The sequence below is a fragment of the Antechinus flavipes genome, chromosome 5 (assembly GCF_016432865.1).
Source record: "Antechinus flavipes isolate AdamAnt ecotype Samford, QLD, Australia chromosome 5, AdamAnt_v2, whole genome shotgun sequence".
In the NCBI taxonomy this organism is placed as follows: domain Eukaryota; kingdom Metazoa; phylum Chordata; class Mammalia; order Dasyuromorphia; family Dasyuridae; genus Antechinus; species Antechinus flavipes.
Window position 1 is genome coordinate 179,927,731 of NC_067402.1, and position 24,747 is coordinate 179,952,477.

At 32.3% G+C, this 24,747-nt stretch overlaps 1 protein-coding gene across 2 annotated transcripts in view; it reads right to left on the bottom strand.

Moving 5' to 3' along the window:
* Nucleotides 1-2,010: 2,010 nt before the first annotated feature.
* AEBP2 (AE binding protein 2) overlaps nt 2,011-24,747 on the bottom strand; it is a 48,700-nt gene continuing 25,963 nt past the window's right edge. Inside the window, exons 3-9 of one of the 2 annotated variants that reach the window (XM_051961387.1) lie at nt 20,437-20,544; nt 14,552-14,738; nt 11,143-11,267; nt 7,339-7,406; nt 6,213-6,326; nt 5,897-5,963; nt 2,011-4,073 (exon numbers count right to left, since the gene is read on the bottom strand). In XM_051961387.1, coding sequence (XP_051817347.1) covers nt 5,909-5,963; nt 6,213-6,326; nt 7,339-7,406; nt 11,143-11,267; nt 14,552-14,738; nt 20,437-20,544 — 657 coding nt within the window. In that variant the 3' untranslated portion in view covers nt 2,011-4,073; nt 5,897-5,908. The remainder of the gene's footprint in view (nt 4,074-5,896; nt 5,964-6,212; nt 6,327-7,338; nt 7,407-11,142; nt 11,268-14,551; nt 14,739-20,436; nt 20,545-24,747) is intronic. The other variant, XM_051961388.1, reaches the window with a different exon arrangement.

Here is a 24,747-nt window from a genome sequence, read left to right on the forward strand (position 1 = left end):
TCAACTTCAAAGAATTTTAGAGATCCCTTTAACTTCAGAAGTTCAATTCTTATCCTTATATTGATGGATTTATGATCTATATTCCCAAATCTAGTCTTTTCACCTCTAATCCTACTGCCAATTCATGAACATCAAGCTAAATATAAACAGGTCTTTTTTCCTTCTTTCCCATTTCCATTACAAATCTGAGAGTAACATCTTACCTTCCATCTCATCCAGGTTCAAAGTTTAGAAATCAACTCTCATTCTGATCATATATTCAAGCAGTTATATTTCCTTCTGGACAATACTCTACATTGGCTTCCCTCTGTTCACATAACTATCCTAGTTGGGGATGAGCTTGCTTTTTTCTGCCCACCACCATGCAATAACTACAGAGATTCTTAACAGTATGGGGCTATAGGTAACCCATCCTCAATCTCCAATAGCTCCCTGTTGCCCACATTGTACTGTTTAGCATTTCTTGACCTGTCTTTGCAGGAAATGCTGAACTATGAGTCAGGAAGCACTAATCTAACCTCGTTTCCTAATCTGTAAAATGGGTGAAATAGCACTTCTCACAACTGTATGATATACAAATGCCAGTTAATTGAGAGCAAAGATCATTTGTATGTCATTCTTAATACCAAGTATTTGATTTTTGTGACTAGAGTAATTTTACCAACATAACAAACCTTCTGAGAAGAAAACCATCCATGTGAAGATTCCTGTATTTTGTTTGTTCCAAGGGGTTATACGAATTCTTCCTGTAGATGACTAACACTGAAATTTATTTCAGTGAATACAAGTGAATACACGTGCCCAACCCAATTAGACCATTTGCTTGCATTTGTTTTTTTGGATTTTTTTTTGTGGGGGGGAGGTGTCCTAATTATATGAATCCAGGTCTGCTATAACTCACTGGTGATATATTCAAGTCTCAACCACTATATTTGCATGATTATTGGGGGGAGGGGGAGGAGAGAGGAAAAGAGCACGGGCACAATTGGGGTCAAATGACTTGCCCAGGGTCACAAAGCCAGGAAGTGTTAAATGTCTGAAGCCAGTTTGGACTTGGGTCCTCCCGACTTCAGAGATTCTGCTTCTACTGTGCTACTTAGCTGCCCCGTGGCCATATACTTTTAAAGAACAAGTATTTTATGACTCGGAATCGATACAAGAACCATAGAAGATATGTTGGGTCCTCCAACAACTTGTGAGGTGATCTTCTTTTCTATTCTGAATACAAATAACTGCCCAGAATTTGTTGTGTAAGACACATCATGTCTTTGTATGCAATCACTTTTTTTTCCCCTCCACTTAGCTCCTTTTTAAATAATCATGCCAAAAAAGTCATAATATTCAAACTTACAGTTATATAATGTATTAAACTTTATTTCATTTTAAAATCTAATTATATTTAGATAAAATAAAACTTTTAAAAAGTTAAGAATTAATAGATCTAAAATGTGCTGGACCATTCTTTTTATTGACCCAAACTTAAAGGCTGAAATATATGTGTGTGTATGTATGCATATGTATATATCTTACATATATATTTCATGATAGGCAGCAGACCAATATGGAAATAACTAGAAATAATTTGTTGATGGATACTGAAGTCAAGCATGGTTAGGAACATTTGCATTTCACATGTCTATTTAGTAGTGTTTTCTATCACATCAATGATAAATTGCCACTGGAACACTATGAAAAACATACAGATAAATAAACAATGATTATGATGTTTGGACATAACTGTTATGGACTAGTAAGACTTTTTTCATTTGTTACTAATTTTCTTTGCCTCCGGTGTTTCTTCCCAATAGGTTGGTATAGTATTAACAAAGAATGTGAATCAAGATGTAGCTAATAACAGCAAGAGTGACATGAGGAAAAAATTAAGTCAAATTAGTCAAATTAAGAATCTGAGCTCCCTCAGCTAAATTAGATGCTCCACAAAAGATATATATTTTAAATATGGTTTAAATTACTATTTTAATACTTCATTGAAAGGCAACAAGTCCAAGGTAGATGAGATTTGCTTTGTTTTTATTAGAAAAAATACTTAGGCAAGGGCTACAATCATCTGTCAATTATGAATGACTTACAAGGACATGAAGCAATAAAATAAAAATACAGATACAAATTATATATCCGATTATTGGCAATTTCATAACAAATTTAAGATAACAATGGAGATTGTAGATTACTTTATAGATACAGAATAAAGCAGTAGATGAAGTGCTCCAGCAAAAGAACAGAAACCAAAAGATAAATCCAAAAGAAAAAAGAAATGTCACATTGCTACAGAGCTTATGTATAATATTCTTATTAAACAACCTTTCCAGAATGTCTTACATTAGTAGTGCTGTAATTGCACTTTATTTAATTTCATGACTCATTATTTCTAGAGCTTTTTAACCCACTGGTACCAAGAAGGCCTCTCATGTTTATTTTTTTTAACTTTTTTTTTTTTAAAAATTAAGTAATTGCAAAATGCATTGTGTATCATGAAAATTCTCATCTTGGAACCAAAGGGTTAATTCTAAATTCTTGTCTCTTCTTTAAAAAATTTAGCGTAAAAACTGCTGGTTTTTATATTTACTGTAGTAAAGTGAAAACTCCTCAATTGGGAGGATTTTATGCAGTTTGACTGCACATTACCACATACTTTACAATAGGTCCTTCCAACAGTAAGGAAATAATTGATTTCACGGTCACTGTCAGAAATGAGTGCCATAATTCTATTATGGTTACTGTTCATCCCTCAAAGACTTCTGGAAGGATGTTCAATGCTATTTCATTTCTTACAACAGATATTAACAGTAGTACTTAGTCCCTTAAGTCTCCAAAAGACATTTATTGTTAAGGAAGGTGCTTTTATTAACAATTCTTCTGGCAGCACTAGTGAATTACAATATCCTTCAATATTATTTCTACCATAATATATACATTTTAACTTTCATGCCTCTAGAAAAACATCTACAGTACATTTCATAATATAAAAATATATTACAAATCTGCTGAATTATTTACAAGCAACGTTCTATTATCTCTATGCAACATTTTTGTCTCCATACAAGACTAACAAGTTACACAATTTTCTATTTAAGTTTAAAAAAAATCCATATGGCTTCTTGCTTAATAAGCAAGAAAGTGATTTTTTTATTTTCTTTCCCCAAACCAACTTTGGTGCATAAAGAATTCAATTTCCAGATATGTTTAAAAAAAATAGTTTTTTGTTACATCAAAAGAAAAATCAATTGCTTTTCTCATGAAAAAAAAATGGTCTTAAAATAAAAACACCAAGAATATTCAAAAATTTTGAAAGAGGTTTTTCAAAAACCTTCATTATATAAGTAAATATTAACATACTGTATTCCATGAGAAAGCCCTAATCCTGAAAAGGGAGTCATCAGACATACTGCAACACTCTTAACAGTTAAGTTTCAGCCCTAAATCGATAGATGAAATTTTTGGTTGATTGCAAATGACGTTCACTGTTTGCTTAAATACAAATTGAATACTTTTCTTAGAGTTCTGCAAAAGAACACAAATGGCAACCAATCACATCTATTAATCATAATTGAAAATTAAAATTATCTCCTGACAATTTTCATTGTCTTAATAAGAGTTTAAAATCAATAAACACTGTAGAGACATATATTCTTAGAGTGCTTTTGAAATTTGTTAAGGGCACAAATTGTAATAATTTTTTCAAATACTACTGGAATCACTAAAGAAAAGCAGCTTAAAGCAGCAAGCATGCAAAGCTTTTAAGAAGTTGTTCCACTAAGTTGCCAGAAGAGTGGTTGCTCAGTCTCCCACTGTACCATTCCATGAAAATGTGGATATACAGTAATATATTAATACATTCCACAGAAGCATCTACTTCATTCACAGAATGTTTACACTAAGCATAAATATTATCTAAGTACTGGGGGAGGGAGGAGAGAAAAAAGGAAGGGTTTGACTCTAATGTGCAACTTTATTCCTAAACCCATTGTCAGTGACTAAGACTGTAGTATCCCCCGTTTGCTTTATTTATGTATTATTATTTTTACCTCTTCAACCTCTTCTGTGGCATTGTTCTGGAAAAGAAAAAATATTTATTTTACTGTAAAGAGTTTTTAAATTATGCAAAAAAACTATTCATGAATAAAGGGTTTCATATCAAGTCATACATACAACTGAAAGTATTTCTTCGACACTTTTCAGTGGAATTTATTCCACATCTTTAAATTCTACCTACATACTATTTAGCTTCTAAAAATTTCCTTGTCAATAAATCTGAAATTTCTTGATTCTTAAAATGTATTGATATTTGTATTTTTTTCCAGTAAGATGTTTTTTCTATACGATGTCATGATGAACAAATAGATGTTCTTTTGGTATAGTTGAGATAACTGATACTAAGGCTTGTTTCATTAGATTAATTTATCAACTGCACTATTTCTATCATAAGAAATTGTCTAATCTAAGTTATTTTTAAATGTTTTTCTTAGCCCCTTACTGGAACACAGCACCCTAATGGTATAGATACTGAGGCCCAGGTAAACTACAAAGATGGTCCACAATCCCAACTCTAATGCCTACTGTACTTCCATGGGGAATTAAAGATCCCATACTGGGTCTTCATCTAACTAAATGTGGGGGGCCAGGAAATTATCAATGATGATTGAGAAGAGGTCATGAATAGAAAAAGTGCTCTATATATAGGAAGACATGGGGAGGAAGGACACAAGAACCATCAAAGTTGGAAAGGATCAAAAAGAATCCAAAAAGTAGCAACATGAGGGAGGGAATATGGATACTCCCTCCAAAAATGCAAGAGATGCCTATTGTATTAGGACTTTCTATAATCACATTATATAACAGATGCATTACTATAAAAGTCTGGCACTCTATGTGGTATTCAATGCTAAGCACCTCCATATATTGTAAGAGCAGCACCACAACACAATACATTTACTAAATAAAAGAAGTTAATAGCAAATAAAGACTTATTTCCAACAACCACTTAATGATCTTGAGACACAAATATACCTGAGCACAGGTATACAGAGAAAATGAAGATCAATTTTTTTTTAAATTCATTGAAGGAAGGAGACATTCAGGGGAAAAAGGAGAATAAATCCAAACACAGGATACATAACTCTATGCTCATAGGCTGTACTTATACCTTTAGGAATATTTTTTTTAACTGAATTGGGCATTTCACCTTTGGGTGAAAATTCAGAACAATTATATTGGGTTGCAATGAACTAGAAAATTGTTTCAAAATATCTAAAATGAAAACATTTCTCTAACTAGGTTTATTAACTTTGCTCAAAAAAAATGTTCAAATTAATGAGAATTAAAATAGAAAATTCCCATTATCAACTGCAAATCAATTCAACAAAAATTTACTAAGTGCCAACTCCAGGTGTGGATGTTATTTTGATATTATTTGTCCAAAAATGATTGGCTACATGAATAAATTTCCTTTTCAGCATAAACTTGCAACATGAGTTAAAAAGTCTTTATTCTGTGAATTATTGTTTATATATAGTACACCAATGTAAAAGCATTTCAGATTTTAAAAAAAATAAACCCTGTTTTAAACATGACCATTGTAAGTTAATTTAATCATGTGTCACTAAAGAAGCATTCTTTTTCAAAAGAATCAATTATTTCAACTACCTAGAACATTTGATATGCACTTCTTCCCTCCCCCAAAGTCTAACCAAAAAAATTAAATAAAATTTAAAAAAAACAAAAAACAACAAAAAACAAAACAAAACCCAAAAAATAAAAAATAAAACCCGGCAGTACTTACATGGAAAGTACTGGTTTCAAAGCAATACTACATGTATTGTACTGTACAGTAAATACTTAAGATAAATTTGGACTTGAAAAAAATTGGCATACAAACCAGTATGTGATCTTAACAGAAGTGATCTTTCAGGATTCCACTGTATGTACTTCTTTTACTAGCATTTCTGTACACCAAGCACAAAAAAGTAAAATACACTTGGTAAATAAACATAATCCCTCTTTCTCAGTAACTAGATTTCAGTTCATGAAGGTAGATTATTTAAGTATTTCTAAAAACCTCAGAACTTGCTGGGGACTAGCCAAGATTGATATTCCTCTCCTAACAATCTCTTGCATTAACTTATCAATATTTTTTTAATTAAGTGAATCTTACTAATTATGCTTTCTAAAGGAAAACTTCAATATGAAATTACCTGTATATGTTTGGGTCCAAAAGCAAGGCAGTGTCTTTGGGTAGCTTTGATAAATGAACTACTTTAGTTTTTAGTTGATGTCGTTCACTTTCGTTTACCCACACATCAGGCAAACTAAGAAAAATAAAAATAAAATAAAACATTTTTTAAAAAGATCTTACCCCTATGGTAGATAGTAAATGTACAATTATAAAACTTAAATGAAATATATGGCCTTAACACATTGTTGCTACAAACTATGAAAGGTGACATTTCTTAAGGGTCATAGTTTTGGTAAGAAATAGGCCATAATTTTTTCTTACTCATGCCAACTAAATATTTCAATTTTGAACTGAAAGATCCAACTTGTTGATTAAGAGTTACTGAGGGAAACAATGTCCCAGAAAGGTCAAAAATCTTAACAGAATCCTGCCATTAGCTGTGTGATGTTATCTGTTCAAAATTTAGTTTAGGGCTTGTGCAGCCTACTTTTTGAAGGTACAGATTCTGATCAGCCATTAAAATATAAATACCTACCCAAGAAAACTACTTGTATAATAACAGTACCATTTAAATCTAAGCTATTATCCATTCATTCTACATATGAAACATCTAAGTACTAATAAAGAAAAAAAGTCCCTATAGTCAAACTGTTTTAACAGTGTTAGAGTCAAAACTGGAACTTCTCCTGAATCTCAGTCCAATGTTGGCTTTTTTGTTTCGTTTTGTTTTGGGTTTTTGCACTATACCATTATTGTTTACCTTCTATAAGAATATTTTTTAATGCCCCAAAAATCCAACCTCCCTTCACCCTCAAAAAGACAAAAAAACAAAAAACAAAAAAAACACAGTTTAGTATATGGAAAGAGAAAAAAATTGGGAGTATTGTCAACAATTGTTTAAAAGAAAATTAAGTAATTACTATGTTTACTGTTTTAACATATATTGGATTACATGTTGTCTAGAGGAAAGGGGTACAGATAAGAGAGGGAGAAAAAATTGGAACACAAGGTTTTGAAAGTTGAATATTTAAGATGTATTCCAAGTAAAAACCTATTTTAAAAGAATGTTTGCTATTAGAAATCTATAAACAAGATTATGCTATCTAAATCTAGAAACACACCCAACAATAATTTTTAATACTTACATATCTTCTGGCATCCAATGAAGCAGCAATTTTATCTTTCCCGAATCTTCTTTTCTCTTGGCTATTACCTATTCATTATATTTAAGAAGACAAAAAGTGGAAAAATTTTTCACAAGGAAAAAGGCATTGTCACTTTCCACTAGCACAATCATCATTCTTTATGGCAACTAATCACTCAAATCAAAACAAAAACTGGCCACTTTTTTAAAAATTCAATGTTAAAACTTTTGTAATTATGAAGTACACCAATACAAAGAATATATCTCAGAATTATCCATTTCAGTGTAAAAATAAAGTCCACCTAGAAGTTGTATTTCATTTTTATCTCCAGAATATTATTTGAACAAAACATTTCTAAACTGACAAATTAAAATGTGTTGTGTGTGTACATATAAATAAAATTTTGGGTTTTCCAATAATATTTAGCTAAGTAAATTATTTTTTACATCTTTCTCTGAGCATGTGTTAAAGTACATAGTCAATGGTAAATAAAGTTAAAATCTGACAAGCTAGCAAGACACATTTACTTAAGTTAGTACTTATTTACTATGTTAAGGTACATGAATCTATTTTTTCACAATTACTATTCTTTAACATATTACACTTCCTAATTCTACATATTAGAGCCTTATAAATGTTTTCCCTTTAAATTTAAACTTTTTTTTTTAACTTCCTATCTAAGTCAAGTCCATCATTTTTTAATTAAGGACAACTAAATCACAGGAGAAGCTTAAGATGTTAAGAGTCATGTTGTTAACATGAAGTACCTTAGCCTACAATACTGAAAATTTAAAAGCTAGTCAAACAGTAACTAAGATTCTGCTGACCTCTTCTGGAGAAGACACAAAAGGAAGTTCTTTGAAAAAAACAATTTTCATTCTTTAAAAAAGATGACTTAAAAATTTTACATGACTAATTATAGTAGAAATAGTATTCTGATAAAAGATCTTAAAAACTATAATGAATAAAAAATAAAGACTTTTGGGATAATCTTAATAAATTTAATTCACACTCATCACTGAAAGGTTTGAAGTTCCATTCATGACAGTTATTTTCACCTATATTCATCTTACAAAATTTTTCATCAAGAGTCCGTAGTAGATATTAAGTGAAATGAGCAGAACCAGATCATTATACACACCCAAGATTATATGGGGGCAGCTAAGTGGTGCAGTGGATAGAGTACCAGCCCTGAAATCAAATCTGTTCTCAGAGACACTTCCTAGCTGTGTGACCAAACTGCCTCCAAAAAATGCAAAATAATCTTATCACATGTCCATCAATTCCCACCTCCCTAAAGAAAATATGGGTGAGGGCAGAATTGGGTAAATAGTCATTCACAATCCAATGACAAAATTCCAAATTCAGTATTAGAAGTCAATTTTTTCTTCATGAAAGGTTTTTGCAAGTGAACAATTTTTCTTTCTGGATTATCCTGGACTATGCTGTCCATCTCATATCAGCAGTGACTCAAAAGTATTTAGCATTATTACATTTATATAAGTGTAGTCAGTAGGAAAGGGTCTAACTTCATCAGTGGAGGCAAAATAAAAATAGCAGAATTTGGTTCAACTAATAACTAAATACAAAGAATAGAATTCTTGTAGCTTATCTTCTACCTCTGCTTCAAGTTAGGGGGCACGCATGTCCATAATATTTAGGGGAAACAAAAAAATATTGATGTGGGAAGCAGAATTCAGAGGGATTTTAGAAGTAAATAATACAATCCTTATAATCTTGATTTTAAAAAAGGCTTTGCGTGCAATTGAATCCCAAAGGAGGCGAAAATATAATTTTTTCAAATCAGGAAAGCAACCCTTTTGGAGATGAGATCTGTGTATTATATTTTAAAGGGACATCCAGAAAAGGTATGCCCAGTATACTAAAGGGACAAGGTATGCTATGAAATGATCAGCAAAAAGAAACTCATAAACCTTATGGGATTACCAAAGATTTCTGATAAAAGATGCTACAAAAAGAACCTAAAGGGAGATTATGAAGAAAAGGTATATTAATAAAAAAAAAAAATGCAAAATGGATTGGAAAGCCTCCAAGATTCCATGTGTTTGACATCCCTAGTAGTGTGACTGAGATTTATTTTAGACTGGCAAAATTAATGAACAAAAGGAAAACAGTTGGGGGTTTGGGGGTAAGGGGGAGAGATATAGCAGCAAGTGTATCAAATTTCTCTCATTAAGGATTTGCTCCTCTCTCCCTCTCACCGCAATACTCATTCCCCAACAGATCAGTCTTACAGGGAGTTTAAGCAAAGTTACTAAAATATAAATGAAGTATAATTTAACATATTTAACATGTATTGGACTACCTGCCATCTAGGAGAGGGAGTGGAGGGGAAGGAGGGAAAAAGTTGGAACAGAGGGTTTTGCAAGGGTCAATGATGAAAAAATTACCCATTCATATGGGATTGTGCTTCAAGGAAGTTACTGAAAATTATAGTAGCAATTTTTTGTGGTACCAACTAACTGGAAACAAAGTAAATGACCACAAATTAGAAAACGACTAAAAGACCATTTCATGACTGCAACAGAATATTGCTGAGCTGGGAAGATGTAAATGATCTGTAGCAGAATATTGAAATAAACAGAGCCAAAAAAGAATACACAATGACAATATATAGAAAAACGATTTTTTTTAAAAAAAGATCCACTTTTTTAAAGACAACAGGTTGGTTTAAAAGTCTAGCAATGTTAATAAAGCTGCAAGTTGACTGAAGCTCTCTGATGCAATCCTGAACTGTTCCAGAAAGTTCATCTCTAAATCCTGTTCTACTCAGATCATATTAGGAGTACTATGTACAACTGGGAAAATCCCTAACAATTTAAAATTACTGATAAAGGAGAGTGATAAAATGGAGTTTATAGTTCAATAGTTTGGATAAGAAGACTCACACAAGATGTTATTCACTTAAATTGTTGTAAATGCCAGAGTTGCAAAAGAAAAAAAATCTATTTACAATTCATTGTCACAGAGGAATTAAGATATGTGTGCCCTAATTGGAAGCCTTCAGAGGCTTGAAGATAAGTTACAAGAATACTACTCTGAATTTTATATTTAGATAGTAAGATCCCTTCAAAAATTAGATCCCTAATATTCTACAATCTTAACTTTGAATCCACTGATGAAGTAATATGGCCTATATAACTGATGATCACCTCAAAATATCTCTATTTTCTTTTCTGAAATAATAAATGATAATGTAATACCATTATTTTTTTAAATCTACCTCCACTATCCAAGTTTACCTCGACTCTGGTGGTTTGGTTTAATAAGGTTCAATGTTTTACACTAGTTCTTATGACCCTGGGTAAACTTCTCCCTGCTTCAGTTTTCTCTCCTGTAAAATGAAAATATAGCTCCTACTGAGAAATAACATTTGTAAAGCACTGAAAATACTAGCAAATAAACATCACATGATCAAAATTTTTATAACATTGTATTGTATTCCCCCAGTGATTTTTTGCCAAATTAAATCTTATTCTGGCGTTTATCTGGACAAAGGACCAATAATTGAAGCAAATTTCTCCTGACTTAAACTAGTTTGCCCAGAAATTATTTATTATATTTTTATTTTTATCTATTTATTCTTCATGTCTTAAATCTGTATGTAGTTCCAAATTAGAACTTTCATTCGAGTGTTTCATTCACAAATGTGATGTGCTAATAATTTAAAGGAAAATTTATGACAAGATAAAATCATATACACCTTTTTGTATTTAAATTCCAAAGTGTGTGTATGTGTATACATATTAGCAACAATTAACAACAACAAAAAAAAATACTTACAGTACTATGAAAGACAACACTGTGTCCCTTTCCTAAACTTTCTATATGGGCTGACAGGTTAAAGCATATGGCTCGATGTCGTATTGCATCCAGTGTCTGTGCATCAAAAAAGTCGTGGGGTCGTGCTAAAAAGAAAAAGGCATTTTGAAAACATCAGGAAATGTGCTTAATAACCTTGTGTCTTTAATCTCCCCCATTCCATTAAAAGAAAATTAGTGCTAGACAAAGAAAATCTGTAACCATGTTCTTATTCTTTTGTAATTTGCAGTTATATCATAGAGCTCCAGTCTCCCACAACACCAATTTTCTATCTGACATAAGTCAGATTCATGTGTTGAATGTTGGCAAAAATTATTTTAGGGACTTCACATGAAAAGTCTCAAAAATCAAGATGTCCAACTTATCCCTAAAAATCTGTTTATCCCAAAGCATTCCCTCTTTAAAATTTCTGCATAAAAACGACATCAGCTGGGGCAGCTAAGTGGCGCAATGAACAGAGCACCAGCCCTGAAGTCAGGAGGACCTGAATTCAAATGCGATTTCAGACACTTAAACACTTCCTGGCTATGTGACTCTGGGCAAGTCATTGAACACCAATTGCTTCAGGGAGGAAAAAAATGGCATTAGCTCCTTTTGCCCTATCTACAAGATATCCTTTTCTAGCAACTGTTTCTACCAACTACAAGGTTTTGAATATAAATTTTTTTTTCCTCTCCACAGCTATTACCTCACTACGTGCCCCCTCAGAGATTAAGGTAACTGGCTGCTTAATTGGCTTCCTATACAATCTATTATAATGATACCAAAATAATGTTCCATAAACACAGATCTTACCACGTGACTATTTGAAGTACTACTGCTTCTTTTGTTTTTAAAGACCCACCAACCTACCATGCAAGCTCACATTCTTGAATTCACATTCCTCAGCAATTTATAAACCTGCCAATTTTCCATCTAACTTGCGTTTGATAAGCTCTTATGCCTAGAATGCAATCTCCTCAGTAAGTCCCTAAAATAACTTTTGCTAACATTCAACACACATCCATAAGGTATATGCAATTTGAATTTATTCTGTATTTTTATAAACGCATATTGTCTTATCTATTAAGAATAAGCTCTCCTCAAGAGGGTTCACTTTATTAAGAGGGGAGAGGGAAGAAGAGAGTAGCTATGTATGTATATGTATACATAAATATATCCTTTCTTAACTATAGCCTACTGTGGGGGGGGGGGGGGAGTGAAAAAGGAGCACAGCAAATTTAAAAAAAAAATTTACATGGAAGAGGAAAAAAAAAGTGATCATGATTATAATTTCTACTACTGACACACTTTCTTGAAATGATAAATTTGTAAAAAATTGCTACGTTATTCATATTCTTTGTAACTTTTAATGCCTGAAGATGAAAAAGTTTAGAATATCTAAATTTTTAAATTTTTCTAAGTTAGATAAAATTTTGATTTGTAACTTTAATTTCAATTATAATAAAGCAAATAAATTATGTTTAGTTACCACAAATCTCAAATAAAACCATGTTTTTTTAACCAATCCTGAGTTTCATGATCGAAACTCGGGGAACTGCAAGTCCTTAATTCATTAGGCTAAATTGAGGTTCCCAGAACTAGCTAGCAGCTGCCATCCTGAGCAAAAAGAGAGAGATCAGATTCAGCCCTAAAGAAGGTGGCCTAAGTGGACCAGACCGAAAATTCTATTATAAAGCAGTGGTTTTCAAAACCATTTCTAATATTAGTAAATTAGCAAATTTCTAATAAAAAAAAGCAATGATCAAAGTATACAAACAGTTATTAGAAGGAATTAAAGCCATTTCTAGTCAGATGAAAAAATGCTCTAAAATCATTATTGATTAGAGAAATGCAAATTAAGAGGTACCATTCTCAGGTTGACTGAGAAAAAAAAATTAGGAAAAGATATAATGATAAAAACTGGAGAGGGATACTTATGCATTGTTGGTGGGATTACAAAATGATTCAACCATTCTGGAGAGCAATTTGGAATTGTGCCCAAAGGACTATGAAACTGTGAAACCCTTTGATCCAGCAGTCTCTACTGGGTCTGTATTCCCAATAAGAGTATAGGGAAAATGACCCACATGTGCAAGAATGTTTCTGTTAGTCTTGTGAATCTGGTCAAGTTACTGAACCTTTACTGGTTTCGGTTTTATTACAGGTAATGAGACTGTTAGATTAAGATGCCATCCAACCATTTCATGTCATCACCATCCTGATATTCACCAACATCACTATTTCTTCCATCTTTACTGTGACATTGACAATTCCCTCTTCTATTTCTCCCTCACTATCTGCTTTTCCCAACACTTTTATTTCCAATTGCCTAGGCATTCTCCTAACAAAATGAAATCTATGCAAAACCAAATTCACCTTTCATCAAATTTATCCCTTTTCCAAATTTATTTCTGTTGAGAGCACAATCATTCAGTCAACCAAATTAATTTCTCTCATTCCTTCACTTCTAAAAGCCATTGAAGATATATCTCCCAATCATCTCAGATCAATCCACTTTCTCTCCGATAGACACTTCTCTGTAGGATCCCTAGGTTCAACTTCCCCCCCTTTTCTACTTAATCCTTCAGTCACAAGCTGCCAAAATTTTATTTCCTAAAGCATAAAGTAACCAACACACCTTTTAGCTCAATAAAACTTCCCCCTACACTTAGGAAAATTAATTCCTAATCCAGTATAACACTGCACAAATTTATCTAACATTACCTCTCTTGCCTCCCACCTTACTACATACTGCTGCCTTAAACAATCTCACACACTCTGCCTCTGTGCATTATGCAAAATTCTCAAAATGAAGAAAGTTCAAAAAGGTACTGTGGTTGTGACTTTCTTACTCACCAACTGTGCAACTACTTCTTGGGCCTCTCTACAATTTAAAAAAGAGTTAATCATTCTTAGCTTTTTCCCTTTGAAATACATAATTTGGTCCCCCTAGTATATTTATCATGTTATCTTCCCCTATTCCCTCAACTTAACCCCTACTTTAAAGTTCACAACTTATAAAGTTTTTCTCCCACTTATTTCAAAGAAACTTGTATATTTTTCTTCACACTATTTCCTAGCAATTCTACTAAAATATATAACCTAACCTTCTTACCTGTCATTGTAAGTACAAACGATAAAGCTCTCCATAATATAAGATATATTTGGTTTAATACTCATGAGAAACAAATTCTGTTACAACCCCATATGAAGTCTCATGATTAAACGTGGGAGAGATCATGAAATTATAATTTATTACTTTTTGTCAATTTTATATCTGAAGTTATATAAAAATTTCTTGGGTGAAAAGGGGTTACATGTCAAACAGAAACCATGAATAGGGAGGAATGAAGGAATAGAATTTGTAAAGTTAAAGTGAAATACTTACGTAAAGAGCGTCGTCTTTTATTCTTTAACTTCCTCCTCTTGTTCATTCCAGCCTTAGAAGGAGATTCCTCTTTGGCCTTTGGCTGGCTGGCAACTTTTGAAGAATTCTGCTGACTAAAGTGTGTGGGCACATGACGGGCTAGCCCTCCCTGAGATGCAAAGCTGGCATTACAACCACCAACAACACACTAAATTGAAAGAAAAAGGGGCATCATGAAATTTATAATATACATGTAAGTATTAAGCACCTGATGAAAAGTGTCAACAGGAGGTTTAGATGAGGTATTCCCCTTGTCCCTGAAATTATAATAGTATATAAAAACATCCAATAGCCATTAAGTATATAAATGCTGCTTAACAACATTTGGAATAGTTTAGGTTGTTATTGTATTTTAATATCTAAAGAAGTATCAGAATATTACTGCAAATGAGAGAAACAAGGTACCATCCCTTGGTTATAATCTGTAATACCTATGTGGCATAACCACTATAATAAAAGGTTTCTTTGTTATATTTTAGAAGTACAGCGGATGTAAGAATTCAAAATATTAATTCATCAAGGTAGCCTTTTACGAAGGGATTACAAAAGGATTTACAAAGCTCTTACAACACTATAAATAATATTAGGAAATGTAAAATGGACGGTTACATTAAAAAGTTATTGCACAAATAAAACCAATGCAATCAAAATTAGAAGGAAAGCAGAAAAGATGGTAAATCTCTGAAAAACCCACTAAAGTTAAACTTCTAGGTCATTCCCTAATTCTATTTATCTTTTTATCTATTTTCCCCCTTTAGAAACATACCCCAATCTGTCTTTTGAACTACTCAATTACTAACATGGTTTACATTTCCATACATGAAACATAATTTTTTTTTAAATGATCTCTATGATCCTATGTCAAATTTTTGATTAAGTTGTACTGCAAGTTTGACAATCAATTCACTGAATGTCCATTTTGGGTTATTTTTGATAGAACTCCATATATTTTAGATTTAACTGCATATATGTAACTGCTGCTACATATCTGGGTTAAGAGCAAATATACTTATTCAGAAGAGATAAAATCTGTCTTTAAATTTATAAAAATTGAGGGAGAGAAGGATAAGATTTAGAATAGGATTGGGATGAGAACATATTTGAAAGATATCTTTTCTAAATTCAGATAGGGCAAGGTAATGGAGGGAGGTGAGAACAGAAGCGAAGTGGTTATAACAAAAAGGCAAAGTAGCAGGAATCAGAGGGAAAGGAATAGGGTGAGTGACAAAAATATAGGACTGAGCAAGAATAAAAAAAGGATGGTGGGAGAAAATAGAAGGAATTCATCCTTAAAAAGTTGAGATAAGAGTAGGATTTATTACTAATGCTAAAAACAAATAGGGATAAATAATTACGATCTCAGGAAGTTAACGAAAAAGGAATAGGGACACTATCGGCAATATTAATATTGGTTTAGCTATTTATGTACCCTAAGAATTAGACATTGAGAGGGTATCTATCAATTGAAGTTGTGGTGTATGATTTTTAAATTTTTTCAAAATTCATACAAAAACCATCTGGTTTTCAACATTCACCCTTGAAAAAAACTTTTGTTCCCTATTTTTCTCCCTCTTTCTTTCCTCATCACAGCAAGTAATCCAATATATGTTAAAATGTGCAATTCTTCAATATTTTTCTATATTCATCATACCACACAAGAAAAATCACATCAAAGAGGAAAAATGAGAAAAAGAACACAAGCAAACAGTAACAAAAAGTGAAAATGCTATATTGTGATCCATAATTCAGTCCCCATAGTCCTCTTTCTGAATGCAGATGGCTTACTCAATCATAAGTCTATTGAAATTGGGGCAGCAAGGTGGCACAGTGGTGGCACAGTGAAGAGTCCCAGCCCTAAATTCAGGAAGTTTAAATCTGTTCTCAGACACAAAAATACTTGTCTCTGGACAAGTCATTTAATCCCAATTGCCTAACACACACACACACACACACAAACACACAAAAACACACAAAAACACCACAAGTCTACTGGAATTGTCCCAAATCATCTGGTCCTTCAAAAAACAGGGGTAACTTAGGTAGCACAGTAGATAAAGCACTAGCTCTGAAGTCGGGAGGAGTTCAAATCTGGTCTCAAGACACTTCAAAAGCCCTAGCTATGTGACCCTGGGCAAGTCACTAAACAAGTCACAAGTCACTTAACCCTAATTGCCTCAAAAAATAAAAGCTATCATATATATCTCCAAGAGTAAAGAACAGATTCAATTTGAATACAGACCAAAGCATACTTTTCATTCTTTTTTTTTAAATTTTAGCTATACAGAAATGAGATGACTGCATATATGTATTTCAAATTGCTTGGCATCTCAGGGAAGACAGAAGGGATAAACTTTGGAATCAATTTTTAAAAGTTAATTTCATTAGACACAATATTTGAAATGTTCATTACATTATCCTTTGGTAATCCATTATCCTCACTTTCAATCACCACTTTTGATCAAATGGTAATCAAATCCTTGCCTAAATAGGTAGGAAAATATTCTATGAAACATTTATAGATCAGAAGTGCACTAGAAAAGGAGTATCCAGGGTGAAAAAAATCATTTTAGCCATCTAATGTAATAATCAATGGAGAAGGAAATCAGTTTCATTCTTATAGGCAATATACATCTTTCTTCTCAGATGGTATATAATAAGCAGCAATCTTGAAAATCTAACAGCAAGTAGAATATGAAGAGTAAATATTTGTTTTATATCTTCAAGAATTTATCAAAATTAGAAATAGATAATTTGTAATCCCACAATACACAGTTGGCATATGGCAAGCACTTTTTTGGTAAATTACTTTCATACCCTAATCTCTCCCCTCACGTGTTATCATTCCTTTCAAACTACTCCTTATCTGTGAAATGGATACGTTTATCATTTTTTGAATTTGGGGGCAACTTACCTCAAAACTGAGTCTCTGCAATTACTGGGAAGAAGACCCCTCTCACAAATATACTTTTATCCTCATTTTTTTATAGATGACTTCCTACACTTCCATGCATTTTACAGCAACTACCAGCTGAACTCCTTGCTTTCATTATTCAAAGAACATGATTCTTTATACCATTTCTTTTTCGCATTTATTCTATTTTACCAAAGTTCTTATTTCCTACTACTACTAAAGTTCTTAGATTTTGTCTTCTCTGTTACTATTATAGCTCCCATTCCAATTTAGATCCTCATCTCATTTCTCACATGTACTATTGTAACATCTGCCAATTGGTCTTCATGTTTGCAGTCCCTCCCCTCTCCAACTCATATTGCACACAGCTGTCAAAACAATCTATCTAAAGTTCAAGTTTCATCATGTCATTAAAGTAGTCTGTGGTTTCCACTGCCTTTTAGAAATCCTCTTTCTTGTTTTAAGAGCCTCCACATCTTGGCTCCCATATTATCATTGATGTTTCTCCAACCTGAATGTACACCCTGTTCATCTCCACCTCCCAAAGCCTTCCTTTAGGATTCAACTGACGTACCATTCCTCTATTAAGCTATATCTGACACACCTAGTACACTTTCCAAGTTTACGATGTATTTGCTAGTACATATCTCCCAAGAGAATATCATTTCTCAATTAATAGAAACCAATTCATATGTATATTATAAAGATGGAGCAGAAATCTCAATATTGCACAAAAATTTAAATTATAAATTACGAGTGAGGAAACAACTCATCACTGATATAAGTCTTACCCAAACATGATACCAATTACTTGTTAGCAACTAATAAAAATGCATGCAAAACTATAAGTAGTTGGTGTGCTACTAATTTAAACAAGTTCTATTAATGAAATGTAAAGTTAAGAGAAAAGAACAATGGAATCTATTGGCACTAGGTAACTAAATGAGATATAGAGAAGCATATAAATGTAAAGTTGACAAGGGATACAACTATTCTAAGTTATTGCATGGAAACTGAAGGATTAAAGTGGAAGGACAACTAACCCCTTCTCTCCAAAACAGAAAAATTTTAAAAAGATTTTCACATCAAACTTTTAAAATACGAAATAAAACCAACCTATTTAAATTTTAAATCTATCATCATAATGCAGGTGTGATCTGAAAAAGGAAACTAAACAGAATTTATGTATTTAATTATATATGGAAAAAAAATTATACTATACACATTGATGCTAGTAAAAACTGAGGACAAGGGAACAGCTAGGTGGCGCAGTGGATTGAGCACCAGCCATCAAGTCAGAAGGAGTTCAAATCTGAACTCATAGACACTTCCTAGCTGTGTGACCCTGGGCAAGTCACTTTAACACCAATTGCCTGGGATGGGGGAAAGGGAACTGAGGACAAGGATCAATTCTCTGAAAGAAACAAATGTGGGTCTCATTACTAGCAATAAAAGGTGACTGGACAATATGGTTACTTTCCTATCAGTGCACTTGTCAAGGATATATCCTTGCTAAAAGTTCTAGGATGACATATCAATGCAGTACATTTTTACCATCACACAACTGAGTAAAAACTGAGAAAAAAGTTGGTACTCATTGACTATCAGAAGCATGGTCCAGTAAAGCACAACAAAATTCTTCCCTCAATAACTATTTCCATGCATTTGTCAAAAACAATACAAAACTCCTTTGAAAAACAAGGGTAAACCTCAAGCACTACTATTAACTTTTTGGAGGCAATTGGGATTATGTGACTCACCAAGGGTCACACAGCTAGAAAGTGTTAAAGATTTGATCTCAGGGTCAGCACTATCAGTTAAACCACTTAACTGCTCCACTCTTGATTATTAATATCCTTATTTACCAAAGATATTTATCGCCATTGTAAAAACCAAAGTAGAATTAGCTAAAGTCAGCCAGTTGTTTTTGTGCACAACCCCATATTGATTTATAAAGTCTAAGAACATTTTAGATAATTGTAAATTGAGTAAAGCAGTGGTAATAGTAACAGTGGCAGTAATGAGAACTAGCACTTAGAGCTTTTAAGTTTGGCAAAGTTGTTTAAATTTATTATTTAACCCCCAATCCTACTTGTTAAGGTATATACTATTATTATCCCTATTTTATACATGAAGAAACTGGCAGAAAAGTTAGCTGACTGCCAAAAGTGAGAGCTAATAAGACTGAGGCAAAATTTGAACTGAGGCCTTCTTGACTCTTGGTTCTAACTACTGGCCTAACTACTCACACTGAAAATACTAGTGAATAAACACTTATCCTAGATTTACAATTAAAAAGGCAAACAAAAAGGCCAAGATGGATCTTGAATTAAGAAGAGCAGGGTAGACAGCCTTCAAAGAATTAGTTTGAATTAAGTTAAACTCTATGAAACAATTCAATAGCAATATTGTTTAGTTAAGAGTCTTTAGCAAAAGAAAAAACCCTGAAGAGCCACAAAATGGCATGAATGTTGGAATACACCAATACCTTAACTACAAGGAATTGCAAAGAAGTTGTATAAGGATGTCAAATTTAGATCAAAAGATAGTTGGCCATATGGCAAGAAATGAGTTACATTGTATACTACTAACCATAAGAATGAATATTCAGTATACTCTCCTTCAAATTTATCACAAGATATAGTACACATGGACTTCCAAATTTTTAAGTTCTGTAGTACTATTATCACTGAAATCACACATCCATTTAAGCATTCAAGTGAGAAAAGATGGCATAACAAAATAAAGATTTGAATTGGGAGAAATTCTATTTCTTCCTCTGTCATCTTTGTGGCATAATCTCTTATGCTCAGATGTCATGGAAGATTAAATTGAGCCTATGAAGAAAATAAAAACCTAGCTCTTCAGCAAACTATTATTCTGTAACAAAATCAATGCATAGTAACAATACAAATAAATTACAAAAACTATTTACCTTGAAAGGCTTGTCTCCACTGTGTGTCAGCATATGTCTTTGTAACCAACTTTGACTGGTTGAAGGAGTATTATATACTTTACAACCTTTCCAAAGGCAAACAAATACCTGTCAAAAACAAAAGTTTCCATTTAAAATCTGAAATTCAAAATTTTAAAGTATTTTCTTCATTTCATTTTTCAACTAAAAAGCAATTTTCCAAAACTAATTTTCTACATCCCTGCATGATACAATATGTTAAGTAATGAGTAGCTTTACTTTTAGTATTTGTAGTACTTAGAATATACTATTTAGAGAGCCTATGTTTGCTTTTCTTGAAAAAAGTTAATGAGATTAAACATTTACATATACTTCCACAAAATGCATATAGTGAACAATTAGTAATTATTAAATTGTTTTTGTCTTTCTGTTCTCTCTGGACATAAATGTTTCAAAAGAATACTTCCTACAAATAAAAATTAAAATCTTCAGACGGATAAAATAAATATTCTTGGCTTCAAAGATATCTGAAAGCACTAAGAAAAGTTGGTGATTAAATGTGTGGGTTTTTTCTATAAAAACCATATTTTTACAGGCATAAGCAAGGACAATTTTCATTCTTTGACTGTTTTGTTTAACATTCTTGGGTATGAGCAATCTGGGTATGACTGGGTTTTTTAATTGTCCAAACATTTTGTAATATTTGAAGCTGCCCCATTCTTTTTCAGTGGAAGGTCAGTGAAACAAAATGTTTCTGAACCTGAAAATCAAAGAATGTGCTCTTTAACATCAGCAATCAGAGAGTGTGAATCATTATAATTTAAGTAATTCTTTTATCTAAAAGAGAGTAATTATATATGGCCACACCTCAAAATAAATTTCACCAGTCTATAACATGAAAACATTAAGAGAGAAAATACAGGAAAACAAATTTCAAACTAAAGAGCTTTTCAAATAAAGGTCTCAAAAATACTTGTAACTCAAACACATTTTACTTTTGAAAGAACTAAAAAATAACAATTTAAGGGAAGTCTGAGTTCTAACAAGACTAGCGAGTCATATAAAACAAAGAAAAAACCACTGATGGAAGGAACCAATCACTTCTCTTGAAATAATTGTATTATCTTCTTGACACCAAATACTTAATTCATACAATATTCCACAAAATGTGTTCATTTATCTGTATGTCTAAGTCAAAGAGCTGTGTGTGTGTGTGTGTGTGTGGGTGTGTGTAATAAATAACCTTAATACACATAGCATACTATGTGCACTGGGTATAAATGTGACATAATTATGCCTGGCCTATAGCATGTGAAATCACATAAATTGACAACTGCAATTAATTTTTTGACATTCATCAACAAAAAAAGCAGTCGAGTTCTGTTTAGTCCACTAATAAAAAGAAAATTAATAAAAACAAAAATAAAACAAAAATTCATAGAAATTACCCAATTTGAGAAGTAACTAATTTCAAAAGCACAAGAAGAATTCACTGACTTAATTAGAACTATTTATTGATCCATATAAGCAATGGAAACCCTTCAATTCCATCCACTAATCTTTGAATCTGAACATTTTAAAATGATATGCTACACCACAATTGAAAACGAAAACAAACCAAAGTCGACTAAAGCTACATAAAGATAGTAAATCAAAGAGTACTCTCTACCTTTTCCTTCTACCAAAGCTTAGTTCCTATTTAGAATCGTTCCCACTGAAATAGTTCTAAAACACTTCTTCTAAATTCTAAAATAATTGAAAGCCATTTTTTTCCTTATATTAGGGAAATTTATAGCAAAGAAGACAGATCTGTTTTCATAGCCAAACTACTGGTTTAGAAAACATGATTTTCTCAAAGCCAATGTATATGAACTTAGTTCTGAAAATTCTCCTTCTCAAAAACTTTCCTAAAAATTTGAAAATTTTGCCTCTAAATTAGTCTGTATTTGTATTCAGATATTTTACATGAGTTTGAGCTAAGATCTTAAAATGCAACTATTCTCCTATCAAACATTTCCTTTTGACAGGGAAATTTCATAAGCAAACAATTTAATAAATCATGAAACAACTTTTAAATTGTTGCAAAGTTTACAAAGCACTTTATTATACTATTATTACATGTGATAATAGCTGTTTCGATAAGTAGCTCAAAGTATTTTCCATATTCAGGTGATCCTTCAGTCTCTTTCTAAGACACTCACTTGGAGATAATGATTTAGTTTCTTCCTACTTCCCTTTCCCCTCAGAAGGACTAGGCCCTGGCTCAGACAGAGTCCAGAAGTGATGCTGGCACTCCATGTAATAGCAAGATATTTTCTACCTACTATTAAGACATAATGATAAAAAGCCTATCAAAAGATGAAGGATTGTACTTTTTAAATTATTATAACAAGTGTGTATGCTACGATATCCACAAACACATAAAAACAGACAAATCTTTCATTCATCTATGAAAAAAAGGAATGTGCATAGTGAACAATGTTGGCCAACAAATACTTAAGTGCTTACTGTATGCCAACACTGGATAAACACTGGAAATAAAGCTGAATACCCAAAAAAAAAAAAAAAATAAATAAATAAATACCCTCTAGGAAGGCACATTTTAATGGGGAAGACAACAGGTCAATAACTAGGTACATAAAAGATACTGATGGAAAATCACTCAACGGGAAAGTTATTAGCAGATAGACTTTAAAAAGGGCTTCTTACAGAAGATACAATTTTTGTTGTTTTGAAAAAAAATAGGGGCAAAGTAATGGGCAAAAGACATTTCAGGAATGAGAGAACTAGTGAAAAAGTCCAAAAATAGGAGATGTGGTACAGTATGCAAGGATGAGTCTGCTATTGCAGCTAGATTATAAGAAGTAGCCAGATTGTGAAGGGTTTTAAATGCTAGTAAGTGGAGTTTGGTTTGAGGAAAGGATTTGAAGAGAAAGCTATTACTGCAAGATGATAAACAAAAGATGGCCTAAATTGGAGATTCTATGGAAACAACTAACTTTCAACAATAAACTTCATGTGTAGGGTGAAAGGGATTTCAAACCCCATGAGTTATAATGCTGTCTTCAACAGTAATAAAATGAGAACGCAATCTGTTTTAGATATGATAGGTTAGACAGACATCTTTTGTGGCATTCAGTTCAAGAAAGTTTTACTTTCAATTCTTTAATACATACAAGCTTTATAACCACATGGGTATCCTAACTTCTCATTGTCCCCAAGCAATTCTAAAAGTCTAAGTAATCAGGAGTATGAAAAGTTAAGACTTGCCCATAATCCTAAAAGTATTAAGTGAGAGTTCATTCATAAACCACGATTAAGTAGAGGACAAGCCAAATGTTAATTAAAAAATTGTATTGCATAAATCTAATAATTGAACAATGAAGCAGTGGCATAGAAAAGAATTGGTAGCAGAGTCCCCAGGTTTAACTCATAGCTTTAATATTTTACTACCTAAATTTACCTTCAATTCTTTTATTTTCACGTCTTTCTAAAAAGCCATTAATAACTGCACACTCTAAAGGACATTGGGAGGAAAGTGCTTTGTAAACTGTTATAGGTAATTATCCCTAAGACTTTGGAACAAATTAAGGAAGAGATAAAAATCAAAGTCTTAGGAATGCTGATGCCATCACAAAGATTCTCAAAGAGATACAAAATTTCTTTGAAACAATTTTTTGGACTTGAATCTCTTCAACTCTAAACTATGTAATCTACAAAGCTGCTATCTCAAAATGCTAGGGCAAGCTTAATTAGCATTCTTGAGAATTCCAGAAAAACTTTTTTTTCTTTAAGCATAGGATTGTTCCTTAGTAGTTAGTACCTTACCTTCAAAGTCTTCTCCAGAATGCCCAAGATGAAGAAGGCTGGTACAAAACTGGGAACCAAGGGTAGTCTTATTCTCCTTCATTTTTGGTCAATTTCCTTGAATAAATGTACCAGTGTATTTATTTGAAAGTGTGCATGATTTATATGGGCCTGTGTGACAGCACAAAAAGATGCACCCCTCTTTCTTTACTAAGACTGCACACTGTATGTATGTGATATTTGTATGGAGGATTTTTAACTTAACCAGTTCAAAAAACCCGAACAGAGGGACTCTGTTGATGTGGATTGCACATCAAAAAGTTGAATTATAAATAAATAACATATCTATTAGTAATTTAAATGAAATATACCAAAAAAAAAAAATTGCATAAGTTTTCTGACAATTAGCTATCCATCCATTATATTGTATTAACATGCACTTTTTAATGGCAGAATTATGCAAAAATATATTGGGAATGTAAAAATTCCACCCACATAATGAAAATAATGGCCTTTTCCTATGCA